Source organism: Fimicolochytrium jonesii (genome assembly GCF_025526975.1).
Source record: "Fimicolochytrium jonesii strain JEL569 chromosome Unknown EV422scaffold_16, whole genome shotgun sequence".
Lineage (NCBI taxonomy): Eukaryota > Fungi > Chytridiomycota > Chytridiomycetes > Spizellomycetales > Powellomycetaceae > Fimicolochytrium > Fimicolochytrium jonesii.
Window position 1 is genome coordinate 419,194 of NW_026515683.1, and position 21,524 is coordinate 440,717.

Sequence of the window (21,524 nt, forward strand, 5' to 3'; positions counted from 1 at the left end):
GCGGAGGGAGTTGCAGTGCTTCCGCGTTGAGTCGTTGCGAGGCCAGCGGGAACTTGCAACGGAGAGGAGATTGGAGCGCAAAGAGCGCAATGTCTGGACGCGGCAAAAACTGCGTTCGGAAAAGAGTCGCCCGTGTTGTAAAAAGACACGACATGGGTATGAGGCTGGCTTTCTTTGACTGGGCGCTTCGTCATTCAAAGCTTCCCAGGAATCCCAACTGCCTTCAAGCACCACTCCTCCATCTGCACTTTCCCACGCGGAACACAACTCAAACTAAACCTCGTTACAGCGGTCGTGAGTATATCGTTGGTACTCTGAAGCGGCTGCTTTCTCCCCTGGCGCTCGACCTAACTGTGTCTGCGCGCGATATAGTGACAAACAAGCCAGGATGGCGGACCCCAGGATAACCTCAGACGAAGCGGCAAAAATCCACGCAGCAGCTGTCACGCGGAACTACGCTGTGGAGCCTCGCCTTGGTAAGCTTTGCGAGACCGACTGAGGAGGAGGACTTGGTTCGATTCCGGCGATGGCCGACTTGTGATGGAGCCACACGTGCATCTTCCGTCTCGGAATACCATCTCTCCGGCTCCCAACCGGGACCAATGCATCATGCACACGCATACAAGGGCTGACTGTATTCCTCCGTACAGACTACAGAACCGTTGCCGGTGTGAACGGTCCTCTAGTCATCCTGGACAACGTGAAGGTAGGACGCCCATCCGAGTTTGCATGCATCCAAAGCGAGCCTCCCCTGATATTCACGTACTCTACTGTAGTTCGCGAAATACGCCGAAATCGTGGAGCTCACACTTCCGGATGGAACGAAGCGCTCGGGACAAGTTCTGGAAGTGCAAGGGAAAAGGGCTATCGTCCAAGTCTTCGAGGGAACCTCGGGAGTCGATGCTAAAGCGACACGGGTCGAGTTCACGGGTGACACGCTCAAGATTCCAGTATCTGAGGACATGTTGGGTCGTGTGTTTAACGGATCTGGAAAGGGGATCGACAGAGGGCCAAAGGTCTTTGCGGAGGACTACCTTGACATCCAAGGTATGATTTTTTGTCTCCACCCTTGATGGTGGCACGAGTGGAAAAACGTTGTGGTCTCATTCCACTGGAACTTCTGATAGGTCAACCTATAAATCCCTTCTCGCGTATCTACCCCGAGGAGATGATTCAGACCGGAATCTCGGCCATCGACACCATGAACTCTATCGCCCGTGGACAGAAGATTCCCATTTTCTCAGCCGCTGGATTACCACATAACGAAGTATGTGACCTGAAACTGAGCCGTTCCTGTGGGCAACATCTAACTCCCTCATTAAGATCGCTGCCCAAATTTGTCGACAAGCTGGTTTGGTCAAGAAGATCGACAAGGGCGTTTTGGATGGACACGAGGAGAACTTCGCCATTGTCTTTGGAGCTATGGGTGTAAACTTGGAGACTGCGCGGTTCTTCAAGCAAGACTTCGAGGAGAATGGCTCGCTTGAGCGTGTCACCTTGTTCTTGAACCTGGCTAATGACCCTACGTAAGTGCGCTTTTGTCATGTATTCCATCTTTTCTTTTTCTCATATCGAACTGCAGCATCGAGCGTATCATCACCCCACGTCTGGCTCTCACGACCGCGGAGTACTACGCCTACCAACTCGAGAAACACGTGTTGGTCATCTTGACCGACATGAGTTCATACGCTGACGCTCTTCGTGAGGTAATGTCTGAACTGCGGGTGTCATTCCTGTCTTCAATTACCATTATTGACATCTCGTTATAGGTGTCTGCTGCCCGTGAAGAAGTCCCCGGGCGTCGTGGTTACCCAGGTTACATGTACACGGATTTGTCCACCATCTATGAGCGTGCCGGTCGTGTGCAAGGAAGGAACGGCTCGATCACCCAGATTCCCATCCTCACCATGCCGAACGATGGTGCGTCCTGTTTCATTTCTATCGACTGCACTATGAAGGAATGTATATGCTGACATTTTCCTGGGTTCAGATATCACTCACCCCATTCCCGACTTGACTGGTTACATTACGGAGGGACAGATCTTCATTGACCGTCAGTTGCACAACCGACAGGTGAGTCCTCGTTTCCGACTTTATGCCTGGAGACTTACTCACTCAAACATTCTTTGCTCCCAGATTTACCCACCAATCAATGTTCTCCCATCCTTGTCTCGTTTGATGAAGAGTGCCATTGGTGAGAAGCTCACCCGGAAGGACCACGGTGATGTTTCCAATCAGCTGGTATGTAGACGCTACTCGTTTGCTCTCGTTGTCACGCGTTGATCACTGATAAACGTCGCGTTATAGTACGCCAAGTACGCCATCGGACGAGATGCCGCTGCCATGAAGGCAGTCGTCGGAGAGGAAGCCCTGAACCAGGAAGACAAGCTCGCTCTCGAGTTCCTGGACAAGTTCGAGAAAACCTTCATCGCCCAAGGTAGGTCTATTCTCTACCATCACCTCATCCGTCTTCGCGACTCTCAGCCCTCTTATCACAAAATCAGGTTACTACGAAGGCCGCACGATCTTCGAATCCCTGGACTTGGCATGGTCCCTCCTGCGTATCTTCCCCAAGGAAATGCTCAACCGAATTCCACAGAAGGTGCTGGCCGAGTATTACCAGCGCGCCAAGGCGACAAGGGCGGGCGCTGCTGCGTCGGAGCCGGCTTCGTCTCAAGCTCAATAAGGGGCATTTGTATGATTAGTGGTTGTGTATTGAATGATGAACTTCTTTTTCTTACCTTATGTGTGACCGGGTGAATCGAATGGGTGTGCATACGGTCGTTTGCGTGTTGACCGTCCATCATGGTCTTGGAGGGTGGGAGCCTTGCGAGTAGAAATCATGTAAATGACAGCGCGATGCTCACGTGATGAAACCGTTCAGTTTATCTCAACTTCTCGTCTTCCAACCCTTCATGCTCTGCACACTTTCGCACCAGCTGCCTCACCCATGTCTTCCCACGTCTCCATCCTGTCCGAAAAAGCTCGGTTCAACTCTTCGTCTGGGTCTCGGGTTTTCTCGTTCTCACAGCACACCTGCGGATGGATGAGGCAGCTGTGCGTAGGCGACCTTGGTGTCGAACGGCGGGTGTCGAGTTTGGTTTCTCGTTTTTTCCCACTGGACTCTTACGATGCGTTTATAGATCAGTCGAGTGTTGCGGTACCGCTGCCGCGGACAGTTGCGATTGAATGTTCACCGCCCCATCCGGATTTCATCGTCGCCATCCTCGGCTATGCTTTTGAGAAGGTGGCGCGAGATTTAGGTAAAGAGTTCGTAGTCCCGAAACTGGACCTGCCCCTATTTGCCCTCGCGTGCAGATCCGGGGATGGCTCCCCAGATTCCGATAGATTCGACCCGTTGATCCAACTCGCCCTCGTCAGCAAACCGACCCTCGACATCTATAATATGATGGGCCTGGCAGACGCCCATTTGTATTTTTTCGGAGCCACTGTGGTCGGCTTGACCGTAAGCCTTCGTGTCTTTGCTTTATCGAAGTCCACCGATGGGAGCTTTGCCGAGTACCATCATAATTGCTTCATGCGAGGTGACGTACCGAGCCGGTCCTCCACGCGGGGCCAATCCCGACCTGATGCGCACTCCGACGGCTTTTCCGAGGACTTTGACGGTGAAACGGAGGAGTGTCTTAAACTCCTGCGTGAAGCGCCTAATATCGTAGTCGTCAGCGGGGCAGGGGTCTCCGTCGCCGCAGGCCTGCCCACATTCAGGGGAGACAATTCATTCCGGCGGTCTGACTGGGAATACCCGGCCAACTTCAGCTCGAACGCGTTTTTAGTGCAGGTGCAATACTCAAACCCAGCTGCTGCTACTCAGCTAGATGGACCTCAGCTTCTGCTGATAGTGAGAAAGAAGGGGAAAAGGACTGGGCTGGAGGCGGCTCAGAAAGATTTGGAGAACCCATTACGCGTCAAATGGAATCCGATCCATCTTGGTGACCTTAATTTCATGACAGGACGCCTAAAGCTGTTGGCCCCGATGGTCGCTATTTCTGAGGACGCTATGGAGAAGCGGACAGAGCTGCTCAAGCTTGGGGTCCTTGAGGTCGTTTTGCGGGTCGTGGAGGGAGTGCGCGATCTGTTGGAGGATGACGAAGACGAGGAGGGTGACCTGCTCTAGGTCATTGAGGGCGCCTCTTGCACACTGGGAACGTGGGCGGGCGTTGGTGGACGCTTTAGAGGAAAGGGTCGGGGATGCGTACTGAGTACAATATGCATCAAATCTCATCCTCAGCCGCATCTGGTTAGCGCCCTGGATTGCAGATACGAATCGCGACCTTCCAGGGACTAAGCTCGATACCCCGAGGAGGCCGAGGCAACCTCCACTGCGACACATCTCATCTCATGAGAATCATGGCCCCGGATGGCGGAGATCCTCAGAGATGAGAGGTGTCGCGGAACAGAAGTTGCACCGGCCGAACCACCTTGGAGACTCTAGCTGATTTCGAGTCCTGTTCGTTGCCGCCGGTCGCTTGCACGGGATTGCGGAGGATATCAACGCGCGATGGATTCGTGTTCCACGTGGATGGATCTTTCGACAGCCATGGAGATCCGGTCTCCAAGAGGCATCTTATGGCCCTCCCCAATCGAGAGGGCATCTCGCTGGACATCACGTTATTATCTTCATAGCATGGGAGCCGTGCGATCCAAAACCGAATGGAAAGGATGTGGTTCCACTCCGCCTTGCCCGCCGTGGCTTGCTTTCTAGAACTAGAGGCGCTTGTGTACAGATGTAGAATACAAAGTTGTCTGTCTTTTACAAGTCCAAACGCGTTGAACATCGATGGCCGCTTCGAAATTTGGGCGGAAGCGGTGACGTAGGGCTCCGAAACGGAACCTCCCACTTTTCCCAGACCGGCTCGAATCCTTCCAACAACACTCCCACATAAAGACTAAATCAACATGCCACTCAGGAAACCCAGCGCTCTAAGCTCTAAAGAACCCGACTACTTCGCGTACGCCTACGCAGGGATCGTGTTCATCGGCGGCGTCATCGGCTTCGTAAGAGCAGGTACCGTCAATTGCGACAACCCATCTATTTATCTTCGGAGTGGGAAATATGATGTAGATGGTTGACTGTCTTTAATAGGGAGTTTGGTCTCGCTGCTATTCGGGACGTTTTCCGGCACGCTGTTGGGGATCGGCGCGAGACAGGTTAGCGCTAATGGGAAGAACTTTCAGCTCTTGCTTGGTGAGTTGCGTGGAGGCGGTCGTTACGGCGACTGGCGGGACGGAAAAGGGCAATGCGATCATGGAACCATTCGGAGGAGATGGTGCCTTACGGGAATGCCGATCTGACATATGCCTCTTCTTTGCTGGACATGCAGGGATAAGCGCGACACTGCTCCTGATAATGGGGATGCGGTTCGCAAACTCGGGCAAGTTCATGCCGGCCGGTCTCGTTGCTCTGATCAGGTGAGTGCTCGACGTTCAAGCTCGATTTTGATGGAGATACGATGGTCTAATCGTTGATAACCACCTAGTGGGGTCTCATGCTTCCGATACGGTCTCCGATTGTCGACCATGCTTTGATTGCCGCCTTTCTGTCTTTGCCTGCATCGCTTTTCACGAGGACGACGGACGAACATACTCATTTGCTCCGACCGTCACCATCCGCACCGTGCATTACTGGAGTTTGATTTGTTGGTTTCCCATGTACACATTTTGCACATCTGTAATTACAAGTTGTTGTCGGAAAACGCATGATTTGGTAGTTAGCGTCATTACGCTGGAGACGAACGAATGTCTGCGACACTTCCCCCTCAATACATTTGAGAAGCCACGATGAGATGTGCCCTCTGAACATAGCGGTCGTCTTCCGCGATATCCATTCAGTGACTACGATAGTCACACAACGAACTTTACATGCGGTATTTTAGGAGCGGAAGCGATCTTTCCATTTGGTGATTATGTCCAGGAATCTATCAAAGGAACAGGAGTCAACGAATTCTATCTACAAGCTGATATAAGTCTAAAGTCTACAAGGATGGCAAGTCTATATGGCACAGGTAAGGTACAAGTAGGTACTGTAACGACAGACACTACACTGATGCCTGTAGGCAGGGCCCGATTCCAGTTCAGGGCCCGGGGCAGCCCGGCAGGACCCAACCCCACCTAGCACATCTTCCACATCTTAACCGAATCAACTTTCATAGCCACATCATCCTTCTCCCAAGTCTTGTACCACTGGTCCTTAGCGTCCCAAAAGTCCTTGGCAGCGGTCGCGGCCGTGTTTTTCCATGGTTTGTTATCGCCGGCGTCGTCGGGGAAGTAGGAGGCTGTGCCGCCCACGGCGACATTGAGGATCAGGTAGAATTCTTGGTCGAAGGGGGCCTAGAGGAGAGGAGACGGATATGGATGAATTGATGGTCGCGTTGAGAGGAGGGATGGAGGGGATACGTACCGCAGTGCATTGGTCTTCCCAGGGGTTGTTGATGCTGGTGGGGAAGCCGCCTTTGTCCCAAAAGCTTTTGCTCAGGGGCACTTCGAGCACGACATTGGTAGGCTCGTCGACGTACGTCCTCTGTTCAGCCAATGGACGTTAAAACAACTCGGTCCCGTCGAGATTTTCCCATCAAAAGTGGCACTCACCAAATAATCCGGAGTCCACTCCAATCCAAACGTATGGAACTCATCCCCAAAGCTGCCGCTGGGAAGCTTGAACTCTTTGTGTGTCAGGTCGAACTTGTTGAACTGGTAGCTGGGCCCCCAGTGCAGAGTCGAGCCGATGGTGTCGTAACCCGGCGATTTGGCGTTGCCGGGTTTGTTCCCGCGGCTTTCCATGATGTCGATCTCGCCGGATGCGGGCCAGTTGCCGTAGGTGGGCCGTTTGGGGAGGAGCCAGATTGCGGGCCAGATCCAGTCTCTGATGGAACATCAAGGTGAGGGAGAAGTTAGGCATGATCGGTAATTTAGGACGCCTCGGTTGGGGAAACTCACCCTTTCGGCAACTTCGCCTTAACTTCAACCCTTCCATACTGAATCGCCACACTCTCAGCAGTACTAATCCTCGCACTCTGAACCGGGTTGATAATATTTGTCCCATCGCTCGTCCTCCTACATCCAAAGAACCCCGCATCCGTACAATGATACCCCGCCTCATTCCCATTCAAATCCATCGTGGTCCCACTAACGACATTTTCAGCGCCAATGTTGTCGGCCGTGAGCGTGGGTTTGAGGAAGAGCGTCCCGTTCTTGACGAACGAGTTGGTGCGGTTGTTAGTGTACCACTCGAACTCCCAGTTGCCGCCGCCGGAGAGGGTGATGTCGTGTTTCCAGACATTTTGGTTGAGGGTTTGGAAGTCGTCTTGGAAGATTAGGCAGAATTTGTTGGTGTTTTGGGGGCAGCCGGGGGAGGGGGTTGTGGAGTTGCCGCCGGATGTGGGTGGTTCGGGGGCATCGGTTGGTTCGGGGATGTCAGAAGTGGCTGACGGAACATCGGTCGGCTCGGGGATGTCTGAAGTCACTGATGGAGCGTTCACAGTGGATGTAGGCTCCGAAGCCGACGTAGGCACGGAAGAGACGGCGATGGTAGTGGAGATGCTGGGCGCGGCTTGCGGCAAAGCCAGGGCAAGATCCGTGGCGAGCACGACTGAGGCGAAGAAGGCCCATTTGGGTGCCATTTGATGGTATTTGCCGTACGTATGCGGAAGGGTGTATGGAGAGATTTGCGCTGTAGTCATGACCAATTCCGGGGAAGGTGGATATGCTTCCATTCCTTTTATACACATTTGGGTAAGAGTCACCTGCTGTATGGAAACGATGTAGTGCGCTCACATAGATCATCGTTCTCCCCTATCCATTCAGGGCTGGCGCTTGGACTCTCTCAGCTGGGATACCTCATCAACTGGTTCCTGTGCCGCTATGACATCCGCACGTTCATGCGAGAAGAGGAGCTTTCCGCAAAAGCATGGAGGTGTCCGTGCACGCCTGGATCGGGTAGGGATGACAATGTGTCGCAGCATGGACGATCCCTGACGCTATAACGTTCGCAAGTCGTCAAGAGAGCAGCATCGAATGTGGTCTAAAAGCATAGAACCTTAGTTTAGTCGATGATCCGGAATACATCTTTGCTCCGACCCAATGCCATCGGCTATCTCATCGTCGGTTTGCTATCCCTTCACGAACGTTCGTTATGAGAGAGCATTGGGAACCTTGTTCAACGGCATAGGTTCAGCTTTCTGATTGTATGATAGCGTATCCAGCATAGGATCCTTCGTCTATCTGTACAAAATTAAGGATCGGTCCCTGTGCCACCCATCTCTAGACGACAGTTCAGTCCTTCGTGAAGAAAAATTGACTGCGTTTTGACTGCTGGTTGGATGGGGACTCCGGGGCGGTACTGTCAATTCAGATCACCGACAACGCGGTAGTCATCTCAGAGGCATGCACAGATGCACTCCGATGACCGCCTGGAAAGTTCTGGCATTGCTCACTCTGCAGCTCCCAATGAGACTTCCAAAGATCATCTCGCATCTCGCTTTGAGCTTACCATCACCGCTGCTATCGACCATGGCGTGGCAATGCTCCGCAACCTCAAACACCGGTTTAGTTGATAACCTCAAACGTCAGTGACATGTGAATTCCGCAACTTCGTTCAGGAAGACGCACTCACACGCCCTGCACTTGACGGCTGGGCTGTTATGCAGATGCTGGCTTGATATCTTCACCGCGTGTTGAGCAAGCCATGAAAGCTGTACGTTCGGCTGTTTGTCAAAAGCGTTTGCTTGTTTGAGAGGCGGTAATCCATGTGGTTCATGACTTGCAGGTTGACCGAGGGAAATATGTGGAACTGGATCCATACGAGGACAGCCCTCAGCCCATCGGATACGGTACGAGGCATGCGAGATGATAATAGCCAGACATACGACGATTCAAAGGGGTATTGATGAGCTCTGCAACGCAGGCGCAACTATCAGCGCTCCTCATATGCACGCGTCTGCGTTGCAGTATCTGGAACCATTTTTGCGTGAGGGCGATCATGCATTGGGTAAGATGGGACGGATGATAGGTCCACGTGTGAATGCTATCCGACGAAATATCAATCGAACAGATGTCGGGAGCGGCTCCGGCTATCTGGTCTCTTGCATGGTAGGGATGAACCTGGGAAATCTCGCTCCATTCATATGCTGAAGAAGCGATGTTTCTGACCGCCCGTCCAACGACGTGTAGGCTCGATTGGTTGGAACGACTGGGAAGGTTGTGGGCATCGATCACATACCGGAGCTTGTAAGTTGAGCTTGAGCTGGTTCAATTGCGCTCGTTTGAAACAAACCGTATGTGACGAAGGCCAATGGTCATTCCCAGGTAGAAATGGGAAGGAGAAACATTCAGGGTGACGATCCATCTGTATTCAGCTATGCTGAGTTAGTCGGTGAGCAAACCTCGCTTTGTGAAGGATGACTCGTTTGTCAGGGTTCTGTTCCCGTGACTAACCACTACCCCAACTCCCATCAGTCGGCGATGGACGACTGGGATATGTAGCGGAAGCTCCATATGCTGCGATACACGTTGGTGGGTGGACCAAAGGCGGCGCTACGACGCTCATCAAACCGCTGCCAATGCCAGTGCGTATTTACTCATGTGTACTACAGGAGCGGCTGCGTATCCTATCCCTGACCAGTTGATAGATCAACTCAAATCACCGGGTCGGATGATCATTCCCGTCGGAAAGCCTCACGGGCGTCAGGAGTTGATGCAGATCGATAAGGACGAGGAGGGGAATGTGCATTATAAAGAGCTGATGGGAGTGATGTTCGTTCCGTTGACGGATAAGCATAAGCAGGTTTGAGAAGCAGGTGTACGTATTTGGGTTGGAAGGGCAGCGGGAGGACGGAGAGAGAACTATGGTTCCTCTGAGTTTTGGCTCAATATAAAAGTGTAGGGTTTTAAGGCAGCGTATGTATATATCTGTACATAGTTTCACAAACCTACTGTACTTGTTTCTCATTCTCGTTGCCCTAGTGGAATCTGACGGAAAAAACCTTGAAAGTTGATCTATTGAACCCTTCAGGCGACGCGCTCACACGCGTTACGGAACCTGTCCGCCCCCTTCGGACATTGTTGCCCGAGTTTATCAACTTTCCCACGCAGTCTGGCGGTTTCGAAAATGGAAACGGCAACTTGCATGGGAATCCCATCTTTCAAGCATCTGGCCATTTCAGGTTCAAGGGGTCACGTCTCCCTCGCTAAAGTGATATGACGATTCGCAAGGACTTGCCGTCGCCTGCGACCCCAGATGCAGTCCTCAACGGGCTGGCAAATTTAGCTACTATCGACTCGACCGTACAAGAGAACCTTCGGCAACTGCTCCATCGACAAGCACGACCCGTGAAGACTCAAAGCTTAACTTTAGCACAGACGGCTGGAAAACCTCGTACCCGAACGCGACCAATCTTCAAAGCGAATAAGGAGAATGTGGGAAATGGGAATGTCAATGGGAAAGGGAAGGGGGAGAATGCGTGGGCTCAGGCGGCCGCTCCGGAGTTTGAAATAGGACCGTTTGCTCTTAAGCTTATCAACCAGTGCATGAAGGTGCTCGCTGGGCTAGTAAACGCTCCAACGGTAGACGGGGCCAAACCAGCTGAGCCTGCTTCAGGAGAGTCGGGAAAAGCATGTCCTGAGGGTGACACAACCGATGTTGAAGCGAAGCAGGCACAGCAGCCTGTTCCTATGTCAAAACGACGGATGCCGAGTGGGCGCTCAACGGGGACGAAGCCGGCACTCGCGGATACGAGCAATGCGAGATCGCAACGAGTGCTTTCGGACGGAAAGAAACGGCTACCGAAATCAAATGACACCCCACAGATGGAGAAAGTAACATGCCTCGCGCAATGCTTCTCCGACGCTTTCTCCGTGTTGCATAAAGCAGGAGTCGACAAGGTGATAGAGCCATATGCCTTGTACAGAGTGGCATGCAACTTCGCTGCCCGTCTCGCTGATCTTTCGAAGGTAGGTTGCTAGGTTTGCATCAGAGCGTAAATCACTGTAAAGGCAACGGCGTAATAACCAGCATAGGACTTCCGGAACGCGAATAGTACAGTGAAGCCCTGGATATCCTATCTCTCGTGTATCAGGAGCTGTGGGCCGGAGGTTCTGCTCTTCCCACGAAACCTCCCGCAAAGAAACCATTGAGGTCGGCAACTAACATATCCGCAGCGAGGCGACCAGCGGCAAAGAGTATTTCGAGGCGCACATCTAAACAGGAAACTCCTGCAACAGCAACAATATGTCGGTTACTGCGACCCCCCCTGGTGCAAGAAGAAGAACAATCCTCCGCGCGGCTGGCAGTGGGAATCACATGTGCCAACGTCGCGCTACGATGCATTTTAGCTACCACGACATCAGCTAATTGGAAGAGTATAGAGGCGGCTGTACTGGACGAAACCGGCGTACTAGCAGCGTGCGCTCACTGCAAACGTATGGACGTCGTGGCCGGCGGGAGGCATTTTGAAGGCTTCTTTCGACTCCTCTACCGTTGGTCTTTGAGTGCCAAAGATTGGAGTCCTAGAGCTTTGCTGGACGTGCGGAGGGTAGCGCTGATGTTTTACGTGGAGTCCCCGTTGTACACCGACGCCGGATTTGCGGATCAAGCTTTGAAGTTTGCGCTCGTGTACGACCAGGCTCTACGGACGAGTGGAGATAGTTTAGAAGCATTGGTTGCGTACTACCAAGCCGTGCTGGAATTGGCGGAAGTTCTTTCGGCAAAAGGGAGGAGACCATCTCAGTGCAAATGGGGCGATCATGCTCTCAGCATCTTCAAGAAGTTCCAGAAGTACGGGCTGGCTGATCGTTTGATCGCTTACACTGAAGCGCTACATGTCTCGGAAACCAGCGAGAGCAAGGAACTGCTCACCAGAGCGACCACAGCTTTCGCAGAACTGTCAAAGGAGCCAGGAGATCTTCCCTCTCTGGGTTTAAACGACTGTTACATTGCAACACTGCGCGATATAATCGCAGCTATAGAGCGTGAAGGAACGAACGAGAAGCTCTTGCGGCAGTTGGCGCAACATTTTGCCCGAAACATGGACGCTCTGTGGAAAACAGCCGAGAAAATTGGCGTTTCAATCTCGGAAACTGAGAAGCTGCAACAGGAGCGAGGATGGTCCCCACTCTTCCTTGTAGTTGTCGAGGTTTACGTTGCTTTCAGGACGGCCGGAGAGGTAGGCTGAAACGGTGGGCGTCCGCTCTTGCCATGATGTGTACTCACAAGGTTTCCACAGCGATTGGGTGCTGACGGAAGCACCGTCATCGACCTTTTAAACCGCATAGGACCGGCGATTCTCAGCTTCCGTAACGCTTTAGCAAGACTTTGCGTGTTGCTCCCTACCGCTGATAACAATAATTACTACACGGCGCACCTAACGGCCGCGATCAAGCTTGCCGATGATCTCGGGTATTGGACGGGACTCAAATTTATCAGCAATACTGCGTTTTTCGTCGGTGGTATACACTACAAATCGAAAGAGTGGCACAAAGCGAATGACGACTTTCAGCTTTCGTGCTCGTTGATGGCCCGCTTCCTGCAGCCCGATGTCGTGAGCGCGGAAGCTGCAACAGCCGCGGCCCAGGACAACCATAACGCCGAGCGAAGTCAGCTGTCGACTCGATATCAATTCTTGGCAACGACGTCGCATATGATGGGAAACACCGTCGTCGCGTTGGATGCGTTGCACGAGGCCGCACTCGTGATACGACATCCCTCGGCCTGCCAGGCGAATGGTGTGACATCCCTGAAGCCCTTAATTGAACGATACGTCAAGATAGCTATATCGGACGGAGAGTCCACCTATGAATCCATCTCTGCAATGGTGGGATTGGCCATTTGCGAGCGTAGCGATTGCAGAGCGGCGTTTGGGCAACTGGAAAGGAGTGTGGTGCAAGGTTCTCGGGGGTCGGAAAGTCGAATCGCGCTGGCGCAGGGACATATTCTCGACTGGCTGCTCGAACTTTACGACGAGCACCATCCCGTCCAGCGAGCAAGGGTTCTGGTCGAGAAGGCCAGCCTGATGCACAACATGAAGCATCTTGTTGATGACGAGAAGTTGGAAGAATGCGAGAACCTGTGCCAGAGCGCCGTTGAGATCCTGAAAACAGCGGTAAGTAGAAGTCGACTAAAAGCTTACGTTCCCGTTCTACAACATTATCCTCTTCTGTAGACATGTGACGATGCGTTTGGAGAAGATGCACGCTTCAAAGATCAATGCCAGAACGAGTTAGCCAACGCTTACTCTGTGCTTGGCTTTCTCTTAACTGACCGCGGAGGCTATCAAGCAAAACCATGGTCCATGGCCTTGACGATATGGCAGAACCTCCTCAGACGAGTTCCTCTCTTCACGCACGCCCTCAAAATTACAGTGGAGAAACCGAAGGCTGCGGCATTCTTCTACGACTTGAGAGCTACTTACAACCATATTCATGTAATGGCGAAATATTTTGCCATGCTCAAGCAGTGGCTAAATCAGATTTTGTGCCTCCGACTTCTGTTGCGATTGACCACTCTCATGGCCGGGATCGAGGAGATCGCTCTCGACGCGCCATCACTGTACTCGGATATCGGTCATGCGTACGTGTCGCTTGGGTACACGGGTCAGGGTGGAGTGGCCTTCGCACAAGGCCTTGCCTTTGTTGCCGGGAGCAGATGCTCACCGCAATCCGCTGCGTACTGCCAACTGTCCTATGCCTACTACTTGTACCATCTGGGCAACGAAGAAAAGAGCGACGCTACACTGAAAAATCTGTCCATGGCTGAGGCGAAATCGGGAGAAACACTCAAGCACATTGCCCTAGAGCCTTTCCGGCACCTTGTGAACGCGCATATCGCTCTAGGCAAGGGTGATCTGGTAGCTGCGATCGTCGAAGGAGAAAAAGCACTTAGAGGACTCAACCGGATTGTGAATCGATTGAAGGTGTCAAGGAATTCGGACGTTGACGAGCTGACGACTTCGATGCATCAACTCCGTTTAGACAGCGAAGCATCCTCGTCACAATCGAAACTTCGTCAGAATCTGAAGCGGTCCGATCAATGGCATTTGACACAACAGCTGCTAAACACGTATGCATGTCTAGGCCGACTATACATGAGCCGTGGATCTATAGCGGAAGCCGAACATTTCTTGGCGCAAGGATTGGACCTCGCAACAGCAGTTCAGTCGCACGTCTACGTCAGCGACTTGCAGCTTCTTCTGGCCGAGATCGACTTCCGACAAAAGATGCTAAAAGATAGCACGACGAAACTGGGAGAGGCTGTTCAATCCCAATCTAAACTTTCGCCAGATGTCGCCATCAAAGACATTGTCGAGTATCACATCTGTCAAGGCGACAATGAAGTAAGGATTGAAGACTTTGATGCGGCTCTAGCCTCGTACAGCCAGGCGGAAGTCTTGTTGGATAGCGCGATGACACCTGCCGTCATATCAGCACTGGAGGAGGACAAATCACCGGGCGGGATTGAAACCCCACGTGAGAAGAAGGTCGTCAGCATCGTCGCCGGTCCTCGACCTAAAGATGCGGAACCGACTATTCGACCCGAATGCCTTGTGCTCTCCGATCTTAAAGTACGGGTGTGCGCCAAAGCTGCTACGGCCTTGTGCGGGCAGAGCAAGATTGCTGAATCCGAAGCAACGCTCCTCAAGGGAAGGGATTTGCAGCAAAGTGGTCTGGAACAACCCGGGCTAGTAACCGCCCTGGCAAAGTTGCAATCCCAAAAACTGGAGGACAATCTGGCAGGCAATCCGCTCTTCTCCGTCTTCAACGAGGCGGCTTTCTCGCTACCGTGGAATGTACCGAAAGCCAAAACGGGAAGCGCGAAGCAAACCAAGGCATATAAGGCTGGCGCACTGCTGTCCAAGAATATTGGGCTTGTATATGATCTGTTCAAGAATGCGCATAAGATGTCGTTCCCGCATGGCAACCCGGAGTTGATTCATGAACTCGGTCATGGAATGGCATACTTGAATGTCATGAAGGCGTACTTGACATGCGGCGCGGAGGCTACTGATGCAAAGGAACTGGCCATTATGACTATCCTGGACATTGGTATGTGGTTCTTTTGTTTCCTCTTCTGGCCGGATCGGTTTCTCACTCGACTCTTTCCGCAGAAAGGACGAAGGGCCTGACGATGTCTCGCGAACTACTTTCGACGCTGCATGAGAAAGGCGGAGTGCAGGCGACACCGAATGGCGCTACTGCGGAGACCATCAAGAGTGAGCGTCTCCGATGTCAGTATCAGAACTATCTGCGCCAAGCCAACTGGACGATGACCGAGTTCTCCAACGAATTCCTCGAGATTCTTCCATACGACTGGGTGGTGTGCTCCATATCTGTTGATCTAGAGCGAGAAGACATGTACGTTTCTCGGATGGAACGCGGCACCACCCCCATTGTCTTGCGCATGCCGCTTAACCGGCAAGCAATGCGCGACGCCGCTGAAGGCGGACTGTCGTACACCGATGTGGTCGATGAATTGAAGGTCATTCTGGAGGAAAGCAACGCCACGACCCGCGACATCGCCACTTGCGTGACGAAAGACCAGAAACGGCAATGGTGGGATACTCGCAAGGCACTCGACACCCGCATCAAAGATCTGCTAGACCAGATAGAACTGTCGTGGCTAGGGGCGTTCAGGGGATTGCTGGCGACAGATCAATTTGACTCGTACCCTGTGCAAAATGCGTTGACTGCCTTCAAGAAACAGCTGGAAGCTATTGCATACAAGGCCGTGGGACGGAAAACTGTTCGTGGCAAGGCGGTCAAGATGCTTGAACTCGATGAAGGCATGTGCAAAATGCTTCTCCGACTAGGACCGAAGCCCCACTATGATGAGATCGAAGATGCGCTGTTTTACCTCTTGGACTCGTATCACTACAGTGGAGTTGGGATCGACTATGCGGAGCTTGAGATCTGTGCTGTAAGTACATTTTCCCAGGTTGCTGCTCTGGTAGGTCCACCGCAGTGGCGATGATTCTAATGTATACCGCTCCATTCAACAGCTCACTGACGAGATCAGCGAAGCCATCGCCCAGTTCCATGAAGTGTATACCAACCTCAGGTCGACTTCACAGACCACAACGGCGCAAAAGCACGTCATCCTGATACCAGATAAACATCTTCATATGATCCCATGGGAAAGCACGTCAGTATTACGAGGCGAACCGGTGTGCCGTGTGCCTTCCATCTTCAGTTTACGGGACATCCTGGTGGACGTGGGCCATGGCACGAGACGAGCACTACGCGCGGGGGAGGATGAGCTTCGGGGAAACGGAAAGGATGGAGGCCGGGACGAGACGTGGTCACGGTTGAATGTTGATCCGACCAATGCGTACTATGCGTTGAACCCCAGTGGAGACTTGGTGCATACTGAAAAGACATTCAAGGAAATGGTGACGAGGTGAGCGCATGGTGATGACATTGACATTCAAAGGGTGTGGTTCGGGCTAGATGCTAAGCGGATTCCATCCGCAGTCGAGCGGCATGGGAGGGCGTAGTCAGCAGCATCCCCTCCGAAGACGATATCGCATCAGCCCTCGAGTCCAAAGACATGTACATGTAAGTACCCCGTCATGCCCAATCCGTCCAAGCAAAACCCTCTGTCTCACCCATCTGACGGACGTCCTTATTCGAACTCCTAGATACTTTGGCCACGGCGGTGGGAACCAGTACATCCGAGGCCACCGCATCCGCCAACTATCCCAGAGTTCCGTGGCGCTGCTCTTCGGGTGCAGCAGCGGATACCTGAAACCTGCGGGAGAGTACGACCCGCATGGCGTACCATTGAATTATCTGATGGGTGGAAGGTATGAGTATGCACGCCTCTGATTGCTCATCTCGATGCATTGTGCTTATACGAAATCTCTATTCCTTGTCAGCCGAGCAATCCTCGCAAATCTATGGGACGTCACAGACCGCGACATTGACCGGTTTACGCTCAAGATGTTCGAGGAGTGGGGCCTCTCTTCTGAACCGTCGGATTCGGATCCGAACGCAACCGAGCGGCCAAAATCCATGGCCGAAGCCGTGATGCTTAGTCGGAAGGCGTGCAAATTCGGATACCTGACGGGCGCGGCGCCGGTGGTGTATGGCGTGCCTACGTATCTGAGGCGGTAATTCCCTGAGAAATGTCATTTACAGGAGAGGCGCCGTGATTCAAATACAATAAGCATGACATGCAAAAGCGGCAAATTCTATTTGGCAATGTGGAAACATTGTAGATACAATATGAAATATGAGAGTGAAAAGACTATGAAAAAGAGAAACCCAGGTCGACACAGCGCCTACAAAAAATGTTGGCTTTTGTCCCCAATCTACATACAACCCTACACAATCCTGTAGGTCAACTGCCCCGGGACGCTCAACTCAGCCTTCTTAACATCCTCCGCCTCAAATCCGTCCTGACCCGCCTTCACATCCTCCGCCTTGAACACCTTCACCTCCTTCACCTTCAACACCGCCACCTCGCGACGAATGTAGTCGAGGTTCCTCTGAAGGACCTCCCACTCGTCGAAATCGAGCTTGCGGTTGAACGCGGCGGAGGATTGGGATTGGGTGACGCTTTGCTTGATGGAGGCGATGAAGGGCATCACTTGCTTGTTTTTGATGAGGGGGGTGGAGGCGAGGAGGGGCTTTTCGGTGTTTGAGAAGGTTTTTGTTTTCTGTTTTGTGCGGAATACACAAGACTGGGTCGGTATGCACATCATTAACACGGAAAGTCTCAAATACCATACATACCTCATCATAAGTCGTTTTCAAAATCGCCACAGCCTCATCCTGCCACTTCGGGAACGCCGACGCGACAAACAGGCGCAAGACGCCTTGTTTCTCGGCCGCGCCGTCGGCAGCACTGCCTTTCTTCTGCTTCTTGCGGGCGACCTGGTCTTCTGCGGACCGGATCTTGGACGCGAGACTGCGGATGTAGGTTGCGGCGCTGAGGAGGGATGCGTCCGGGGTGCCGGTGATGGTGGGGAAGAGGGCGGATTTGATGGACTCGGGCTGGAAGCATTGAGAAGAGGTTACTTAGCAACAAGGTACAGTAAGAGAACGACCGAACTCCGCTGGGTGCTTGCTCACCTTCTTCAACAACTCCGACCACACAAATTCACACCAATGCGGCACCAAAGGCGCCAAAAGCAGAGCCTGCACCTCCACATACCGCCTCACCAAATCCCAATGCATACCCTCATAATCCTCTCCTTCAACCGCAGCGATCCCCACACCCTGCCCCGTAGTACTCTTCCGGTACTCCGACCTTGCGTTGGTGAAATCGTAGAACGACACTTTCAGAGCCTCACGGTAATGCATGCCCTCGTAGGCCGCCTGCGCGTCCAGGATGAGTTTATCAATCTCGGCCTGGAAGACGCGGTCGTTCCACGTGAACTCTCCCGTGCGCAGTTTGCCCTCGGCGCCGGTGGCCAACACCTCGACGATCCATTCGCGCTCGGTGTAGAGTTTCAAAATGGCGTCTTCGGCGGTTTTCATAAGGAAGTTGGCGTCCTCGACACCGTCGCCTGCGTCCGCAAGTGCGAACCGCGTCGCGTCGGCGCCGAACGTCATCAACGCGTCGCGGATGGTGAGGAAGTTACCGGTGGATTTGGACATCTTCTCGTTGTTGAGGAGCAAGTGACCGTTGGCGCGGATGGCTTTGGGCCAGTGCTCTTTGGGGAAGATGGCGGTGTGGTTGTAGATGAAGAAGGAAAGGTGGTTGGGAATTAGGTCCTTGCCGGAGACGCGGAGGTCGAGGGGATAGAAGTACTCGAACTCGCGGCGCATGGCGTCCAGGGTGGCTTGAGGGATTGCAGTGTTGGAGGGGGCGGGGCCGCGGAGCATGATGTAGTCCCATACGTCGTCGGTCATTTGCTCGGGCTTGATGTTAGCGGAGCCGGGTTTGGATCCGTTCAAATTTCCACCTGGAGAATAACGCTTTTGATCAGCAACGATATATAACGATAGCTAGCGAGATTTTCGGACATACCGTGTAACATATGCGCAACAGTGTAGTACGCCATGTAAATCGTCGAATCACTCAACGACTCGATCAAGTACTGCGGGTCCCAAGGCAGCTTCGTTCCCAACCCGAAGCTACGCGAGCAGGCCCACTGTTTCAACCACTCCAAGGTGCGCTCAAATTGGTTCCGCGTCTCCGGGCTGAAGAGCTCCATTTGAGACAAGCACTCCTCGGCCAACTTCCTCCATTGCTCTTCTCCGTAGTCCATGTACCATTGCGGGGCCAGAGTGACGACACATTCGTCGCCGGAACGGCTAATGACGAGGCCTTCTGGCTCGCAGTAGGGGAAGGCGAGACCTTGTGCGATCAGTTCGTCGCGGATGAGGGGTTTCGCGTCTTGGACGGATCTGCCAAATGTGTGAATCAGTCAACAGGCCAGGGTGTGGAATCTGACATATAAAGCATGTCCACTCACTTTCCAGCGTGGTTACCAATTATCATGGTACCCTGATAGAAGCCTTCCTTGTACACCTCAGCCTTGGCTTCAGCCAACTGCAGCTTGTCCTTCTGACTGTTGATCTTGTACTTTTTAACAGCAGTCTCCGCCGCGCGATCTCCATAGTTGGGAGTGCGGATGATGGATGGGAAGCTCTCGAAGAAGGGCTCGACCCATTCCGGTTGTACGTTGTAGTACGCGGCCTTCTTCTTCAAGTCTTGCAGGGTGATGTAATCGTCGGGAGAGTCGGATGGGACGGATGTGACGACTCCAGTTCCCTGTTGACATAGTTTAACGTTAAAAAAGTGCTCCACGACCCCTCCCACTCATATGTCAAACGCACCTTGGTGACCAAGACGCCCTCCATGGGCAACGTGTACACCTTCTCATATGGTGCCAAAGGAGCCTTCAACGGGACACCGATCAAGTCCAATCCCTTGACTTCTCCGATTTTGGGAAGCTTCCCAAACTCCGCATCAAACAACTTCTGGTGAGCCATGTTCCTCGCGGACCTGTCCGTGCACACCCACGCCTCCTTGTCATTCACGGCGTAAATACCATAAGTGATGTCCACGCCTACGTAGCAGTTGGTCTGTCCGTACATCGTCTCCGGTCGGAGGGTAGCAGCGACCAAGAACAAATCGCGAGCTCCCAAGGCTTTGACCAAGTCAGGGTTCTCAAGCGCCTTTCCAACAGGCACGCCCTTCACCTGAGCTCGTTCCGCCTCCGGTGTAGAGTTGATGTCCTTCAACAAGACCTGGAGCTTGATGCCGGTGTACTCCTGCACCCCCACACCTTCACCGCTAGCGCGATCGTGGTCCATGCAGGGCTGACCGTCCAAAGGCGAGTAGATGGTGTAGCGTTCCCCGAACTTAACCTTGGGCTCAGCGGTCGTCCTCAGCTTGTTGAACTGCCATCGGACAAACGCGTCAAAGTACGGGTTGACTTCTGTGGTCAAAAAGGATCTCCTCCAGTCGACTGATAATCCAATCGCCTTCAAGTCCTCGATGGCCCCCGGTGGGAAATAGTAGAGCCAGTGCATAGGATCTGCAAACTTCTTGATCTCCTCATTTGGGAGACCCATGGAGCGCATGATCTGGAACTGGTAAGTGAGACCGGTGTTTTTGGAAGCGGCTTTGCCATGCTTTTTGACGATCTTTGTGGGATCTGCGTTGGCGACGGGTGTGGCGGGTTCCTCGGGCTCGACGGCTTTTGGCGGCTCGACGTAGTTTTCGAAATCGGGACCAAACATGGCAATCTCCTTCTTCAGCTTGTCAGCACAAGCTTTGATGGGCATTCCAGTCACGTGGAAACCGAATGGGAACAAGACCCGCTTGCCCTTCAAACGCTCGTATCCGGAAGCGAACTCCAGCTTCGAGAAGGAAAATGAGTGGCCCAAGTGCAAGAGACCGTTCATGTACGGGAATGGGAAGGTTCCCATGAACTTTGGAGGACTGGGCTCGCCAGGTGCCGGCGCGTTGGCCTCAAAGACCTTCATTGCCTCCCATTTCTCCTGTGCCCATCTCTCCGTCTCCCGTGTAGCATCTAATTTGGCTGTACTCTGGTATCGAGAGAGGAAGGGTCAGTCGCTCAGCTTCAAGATCACAGGGTCCAACCGGGGTTTGCCCTTTTCACACCTTTCTCGAGTCCAACATGTCGGCTGTTTTGGCAGCGGCGGAGACTGGTGCGGCCGCAACCGAGGCCGCTGTTGTAAGTTGTGCGTTGGTCATGGTTACGGTGGAAGACTCTCTGCACCAGATCGTGCGAGTAAACTGTGTGGTTACGGTGGTTTGCTTGAGAGACAATTGCAAAGTGCGGGACAGGCACTGTGGCCTTATACGAGACCAGGTGGGGAAGGCCAGCGTTGATACTTAACCCCAGAGATAGTCCGGGGTCTTTGTCTATTATATCACTTGGCGGAATCGAGGGTCGTTTCTACCGGCCTGTCTGTAGCAATGAAGCTCGTTTTGCTGTCGAGACCTTTTCGACGGGAAGCGACTGGGGGCGGAAGTGAAGCGGTGACTCACACACCTCATTTCAACTTGCGCTCCCACGTGACTCCGGCTGACTGAGGGT

At 53.0% G+C, this 21,524-nt stretch overlaps 7 protein-coding genes across 7 annotated transcripts; 5 read left to right on the forward strand and 2 right to left on the reverse strand.

Moving 5' to 3' along the window:
* The first annotated feature begins 114 nt into the window (after window positions 1-114).
* Window positions 115-2,882, forward strand: EV422DRAFT_533858 (P-loop containing nucleoside triphosphate hydrolase protein). Its single transcript, XM_053070625.1, has 12 exons — window positions 115-294; window positions 373-476; window positions 651-706; window positions 777-1,047; window positions 1,128-1,267; window positions 1,324-1,526; window positions 1,583-1,706; window positions 1,770-1,920; window positions 1,991-2,073; window positions 2,137-2,241; window positions 2,308-2,437; window positions 2,505-2,882. The coding sequence occupies exons 2-12, from the start codon at window positions 389-391 to the stop codon at window positions 2,684-2,686; spliced, it is 1,533 nt and encodes a 510-aa protein (XP_052924530.1). The 5' UTR covers window positions 115-294; window positions 373-388; the 3' UTR covers window positions 2,687-2,882.
* EV422DRAFT_102157 (uncharacterized protein) lies at window positions 2,502-4,263 on the forward strand. Its single transcript, XM_053064529.1, has one exon. The coding sequence runs from the start codon at window positions 2,849-2,851 to the stop codon at window positions 4,133-4,135; it is 1,287 nt and encodes a 428-aa protein (XP_052924531.1). The 5' UTR covers window positions 2,502-2,848; the 3' UTR covers window positions 4,136-4,263.
* Window positions 4,264-4,789: 526 nt separating this feature from the next.
* EV422DRAFT_533865 (transmembrane proteins 14C-domain-containing protein) lies at window positions 4,790-5,908 on the forward strand. The gene is made up of 4 exons (XM_053070626.1): window positions 4,790-5,026; window positions 5,105-5,206; window positions 5,343-5,430; window positions 5,499-5,908. The coding sequence occupies exons 1-4, from the start codon at window positions 4,918-4,920 to the stop codon at window positions 5,545-5,547; spliced, it is 348 nt and encodes a 115-aa protein (XP_052924532.1). The 5' UTR covers window positions 4,790-4,917; the 3' UTR covers window positions 5,548-5,908.
* Window positions 5,909-6,129: 221 nt separating this feature from the next.
* Window positions 6,130-7,626, reverse strand: EV422DRAFT_550966 (putative glucan binding protein; the record flags this gene model as incomplete). Its single annotated transcript, XM_053071800.1, has 5 exons — window positions 6,130-6,348; window positions 6,419-6,538; window positions 6,607-6,880; window positions 6,955-7,321; window positions 7,497-7,626. The coding sequence occupies 5 exons, from the start codon at window positions 7,624-7,626 to the stop codon at window positions 6,130-6,132; spliced, it is 1,110 nt and encodes a 369-aa protein (XP_052924533.1).
* Window positions 7,627-8,433: 807 nt separating this feature from the next.
* Window positions 8,434-10,001, forward strand: EV422DRAFT_533878 (protein-L-isoaspartateD-aspartate O-methyltransferase). The gene is made up of 9 exons (XM_053070627.1): window positions 8,434-8,581; window positions 8,664-8,710; window positions 8,783-8,846; window positions 8,921-9,004; window positions 9,068-9,105; window positions 9,187-9,243; window positions 9,322-9,388; window positions 9,472-9,528; window positions 9,609-10,001. Exons 1-9 carry the CDS (start codon window positions 8,464-8,466, stop codon window positions 9,803-9,805), a joined length of 729 nt encoding a protein of 242 aa, XP_052924534.1. The 5' UTR covers window positions 8,434-8,463; the 3' UTR covers window positions 9,806-10,001.
* EV422DRAFT_533884 (peptidase family C50-domain-containing protein) lies at window positions 9,992-17,243 on the forward strand. Its single transcript, XM_053070628.1, has 9 exons — window positions 9,992-10,965; window positions 11,052-12,176; window positions 12,237-13,112; window positions 13,173-15,051; window positions 15,114-15,922; window positions 16,005-16,402; window positions 16,477-16,560; window positions 16,644-16,808; window positions 16,881-17,243. Exons 1-9 carry the CDS (start codon window positions 10,213-10,215, stop codon window positions 17,116-17,118), a joined length of 6,327 nt encoding a protein of 2,108 aa, XP_052924535.1. The 5' UTR covers window positions 9,992-10,212; the 3' UTR covers window positions 17,119-17,243.
* On the reverse strand, window positions 17,244-21,424 carry EV422DRAFT_533886 (uncharacterized protein). Its single transcript, XM_053070629.1, has 7 exons — window positions 21,086-21,424; window positions 19,792-21,009; window positions 19,428-19,726; window positions 18,980-19,359; window positions 18,079-18,914; window positions 17,740-18,000; window positions 17,244-17,663 (listed from the first exon to the last, which is right to left on the reverse strand). The coding sequence occupies exons 1-7, from the start codon at window positions 21,176-21,178 to the stop codon at window positions 17,328-17,330; spliced, it is 3,423 nt and encodes a 1,140-aa protein (XP_052924536.1). The 5' UTR covers window positions 21,179-21,424; the 3' UTR covers window positions 17,244-17,327.
* Window positions 21,425-21,524: the final 100 nt, after the last annotated feature.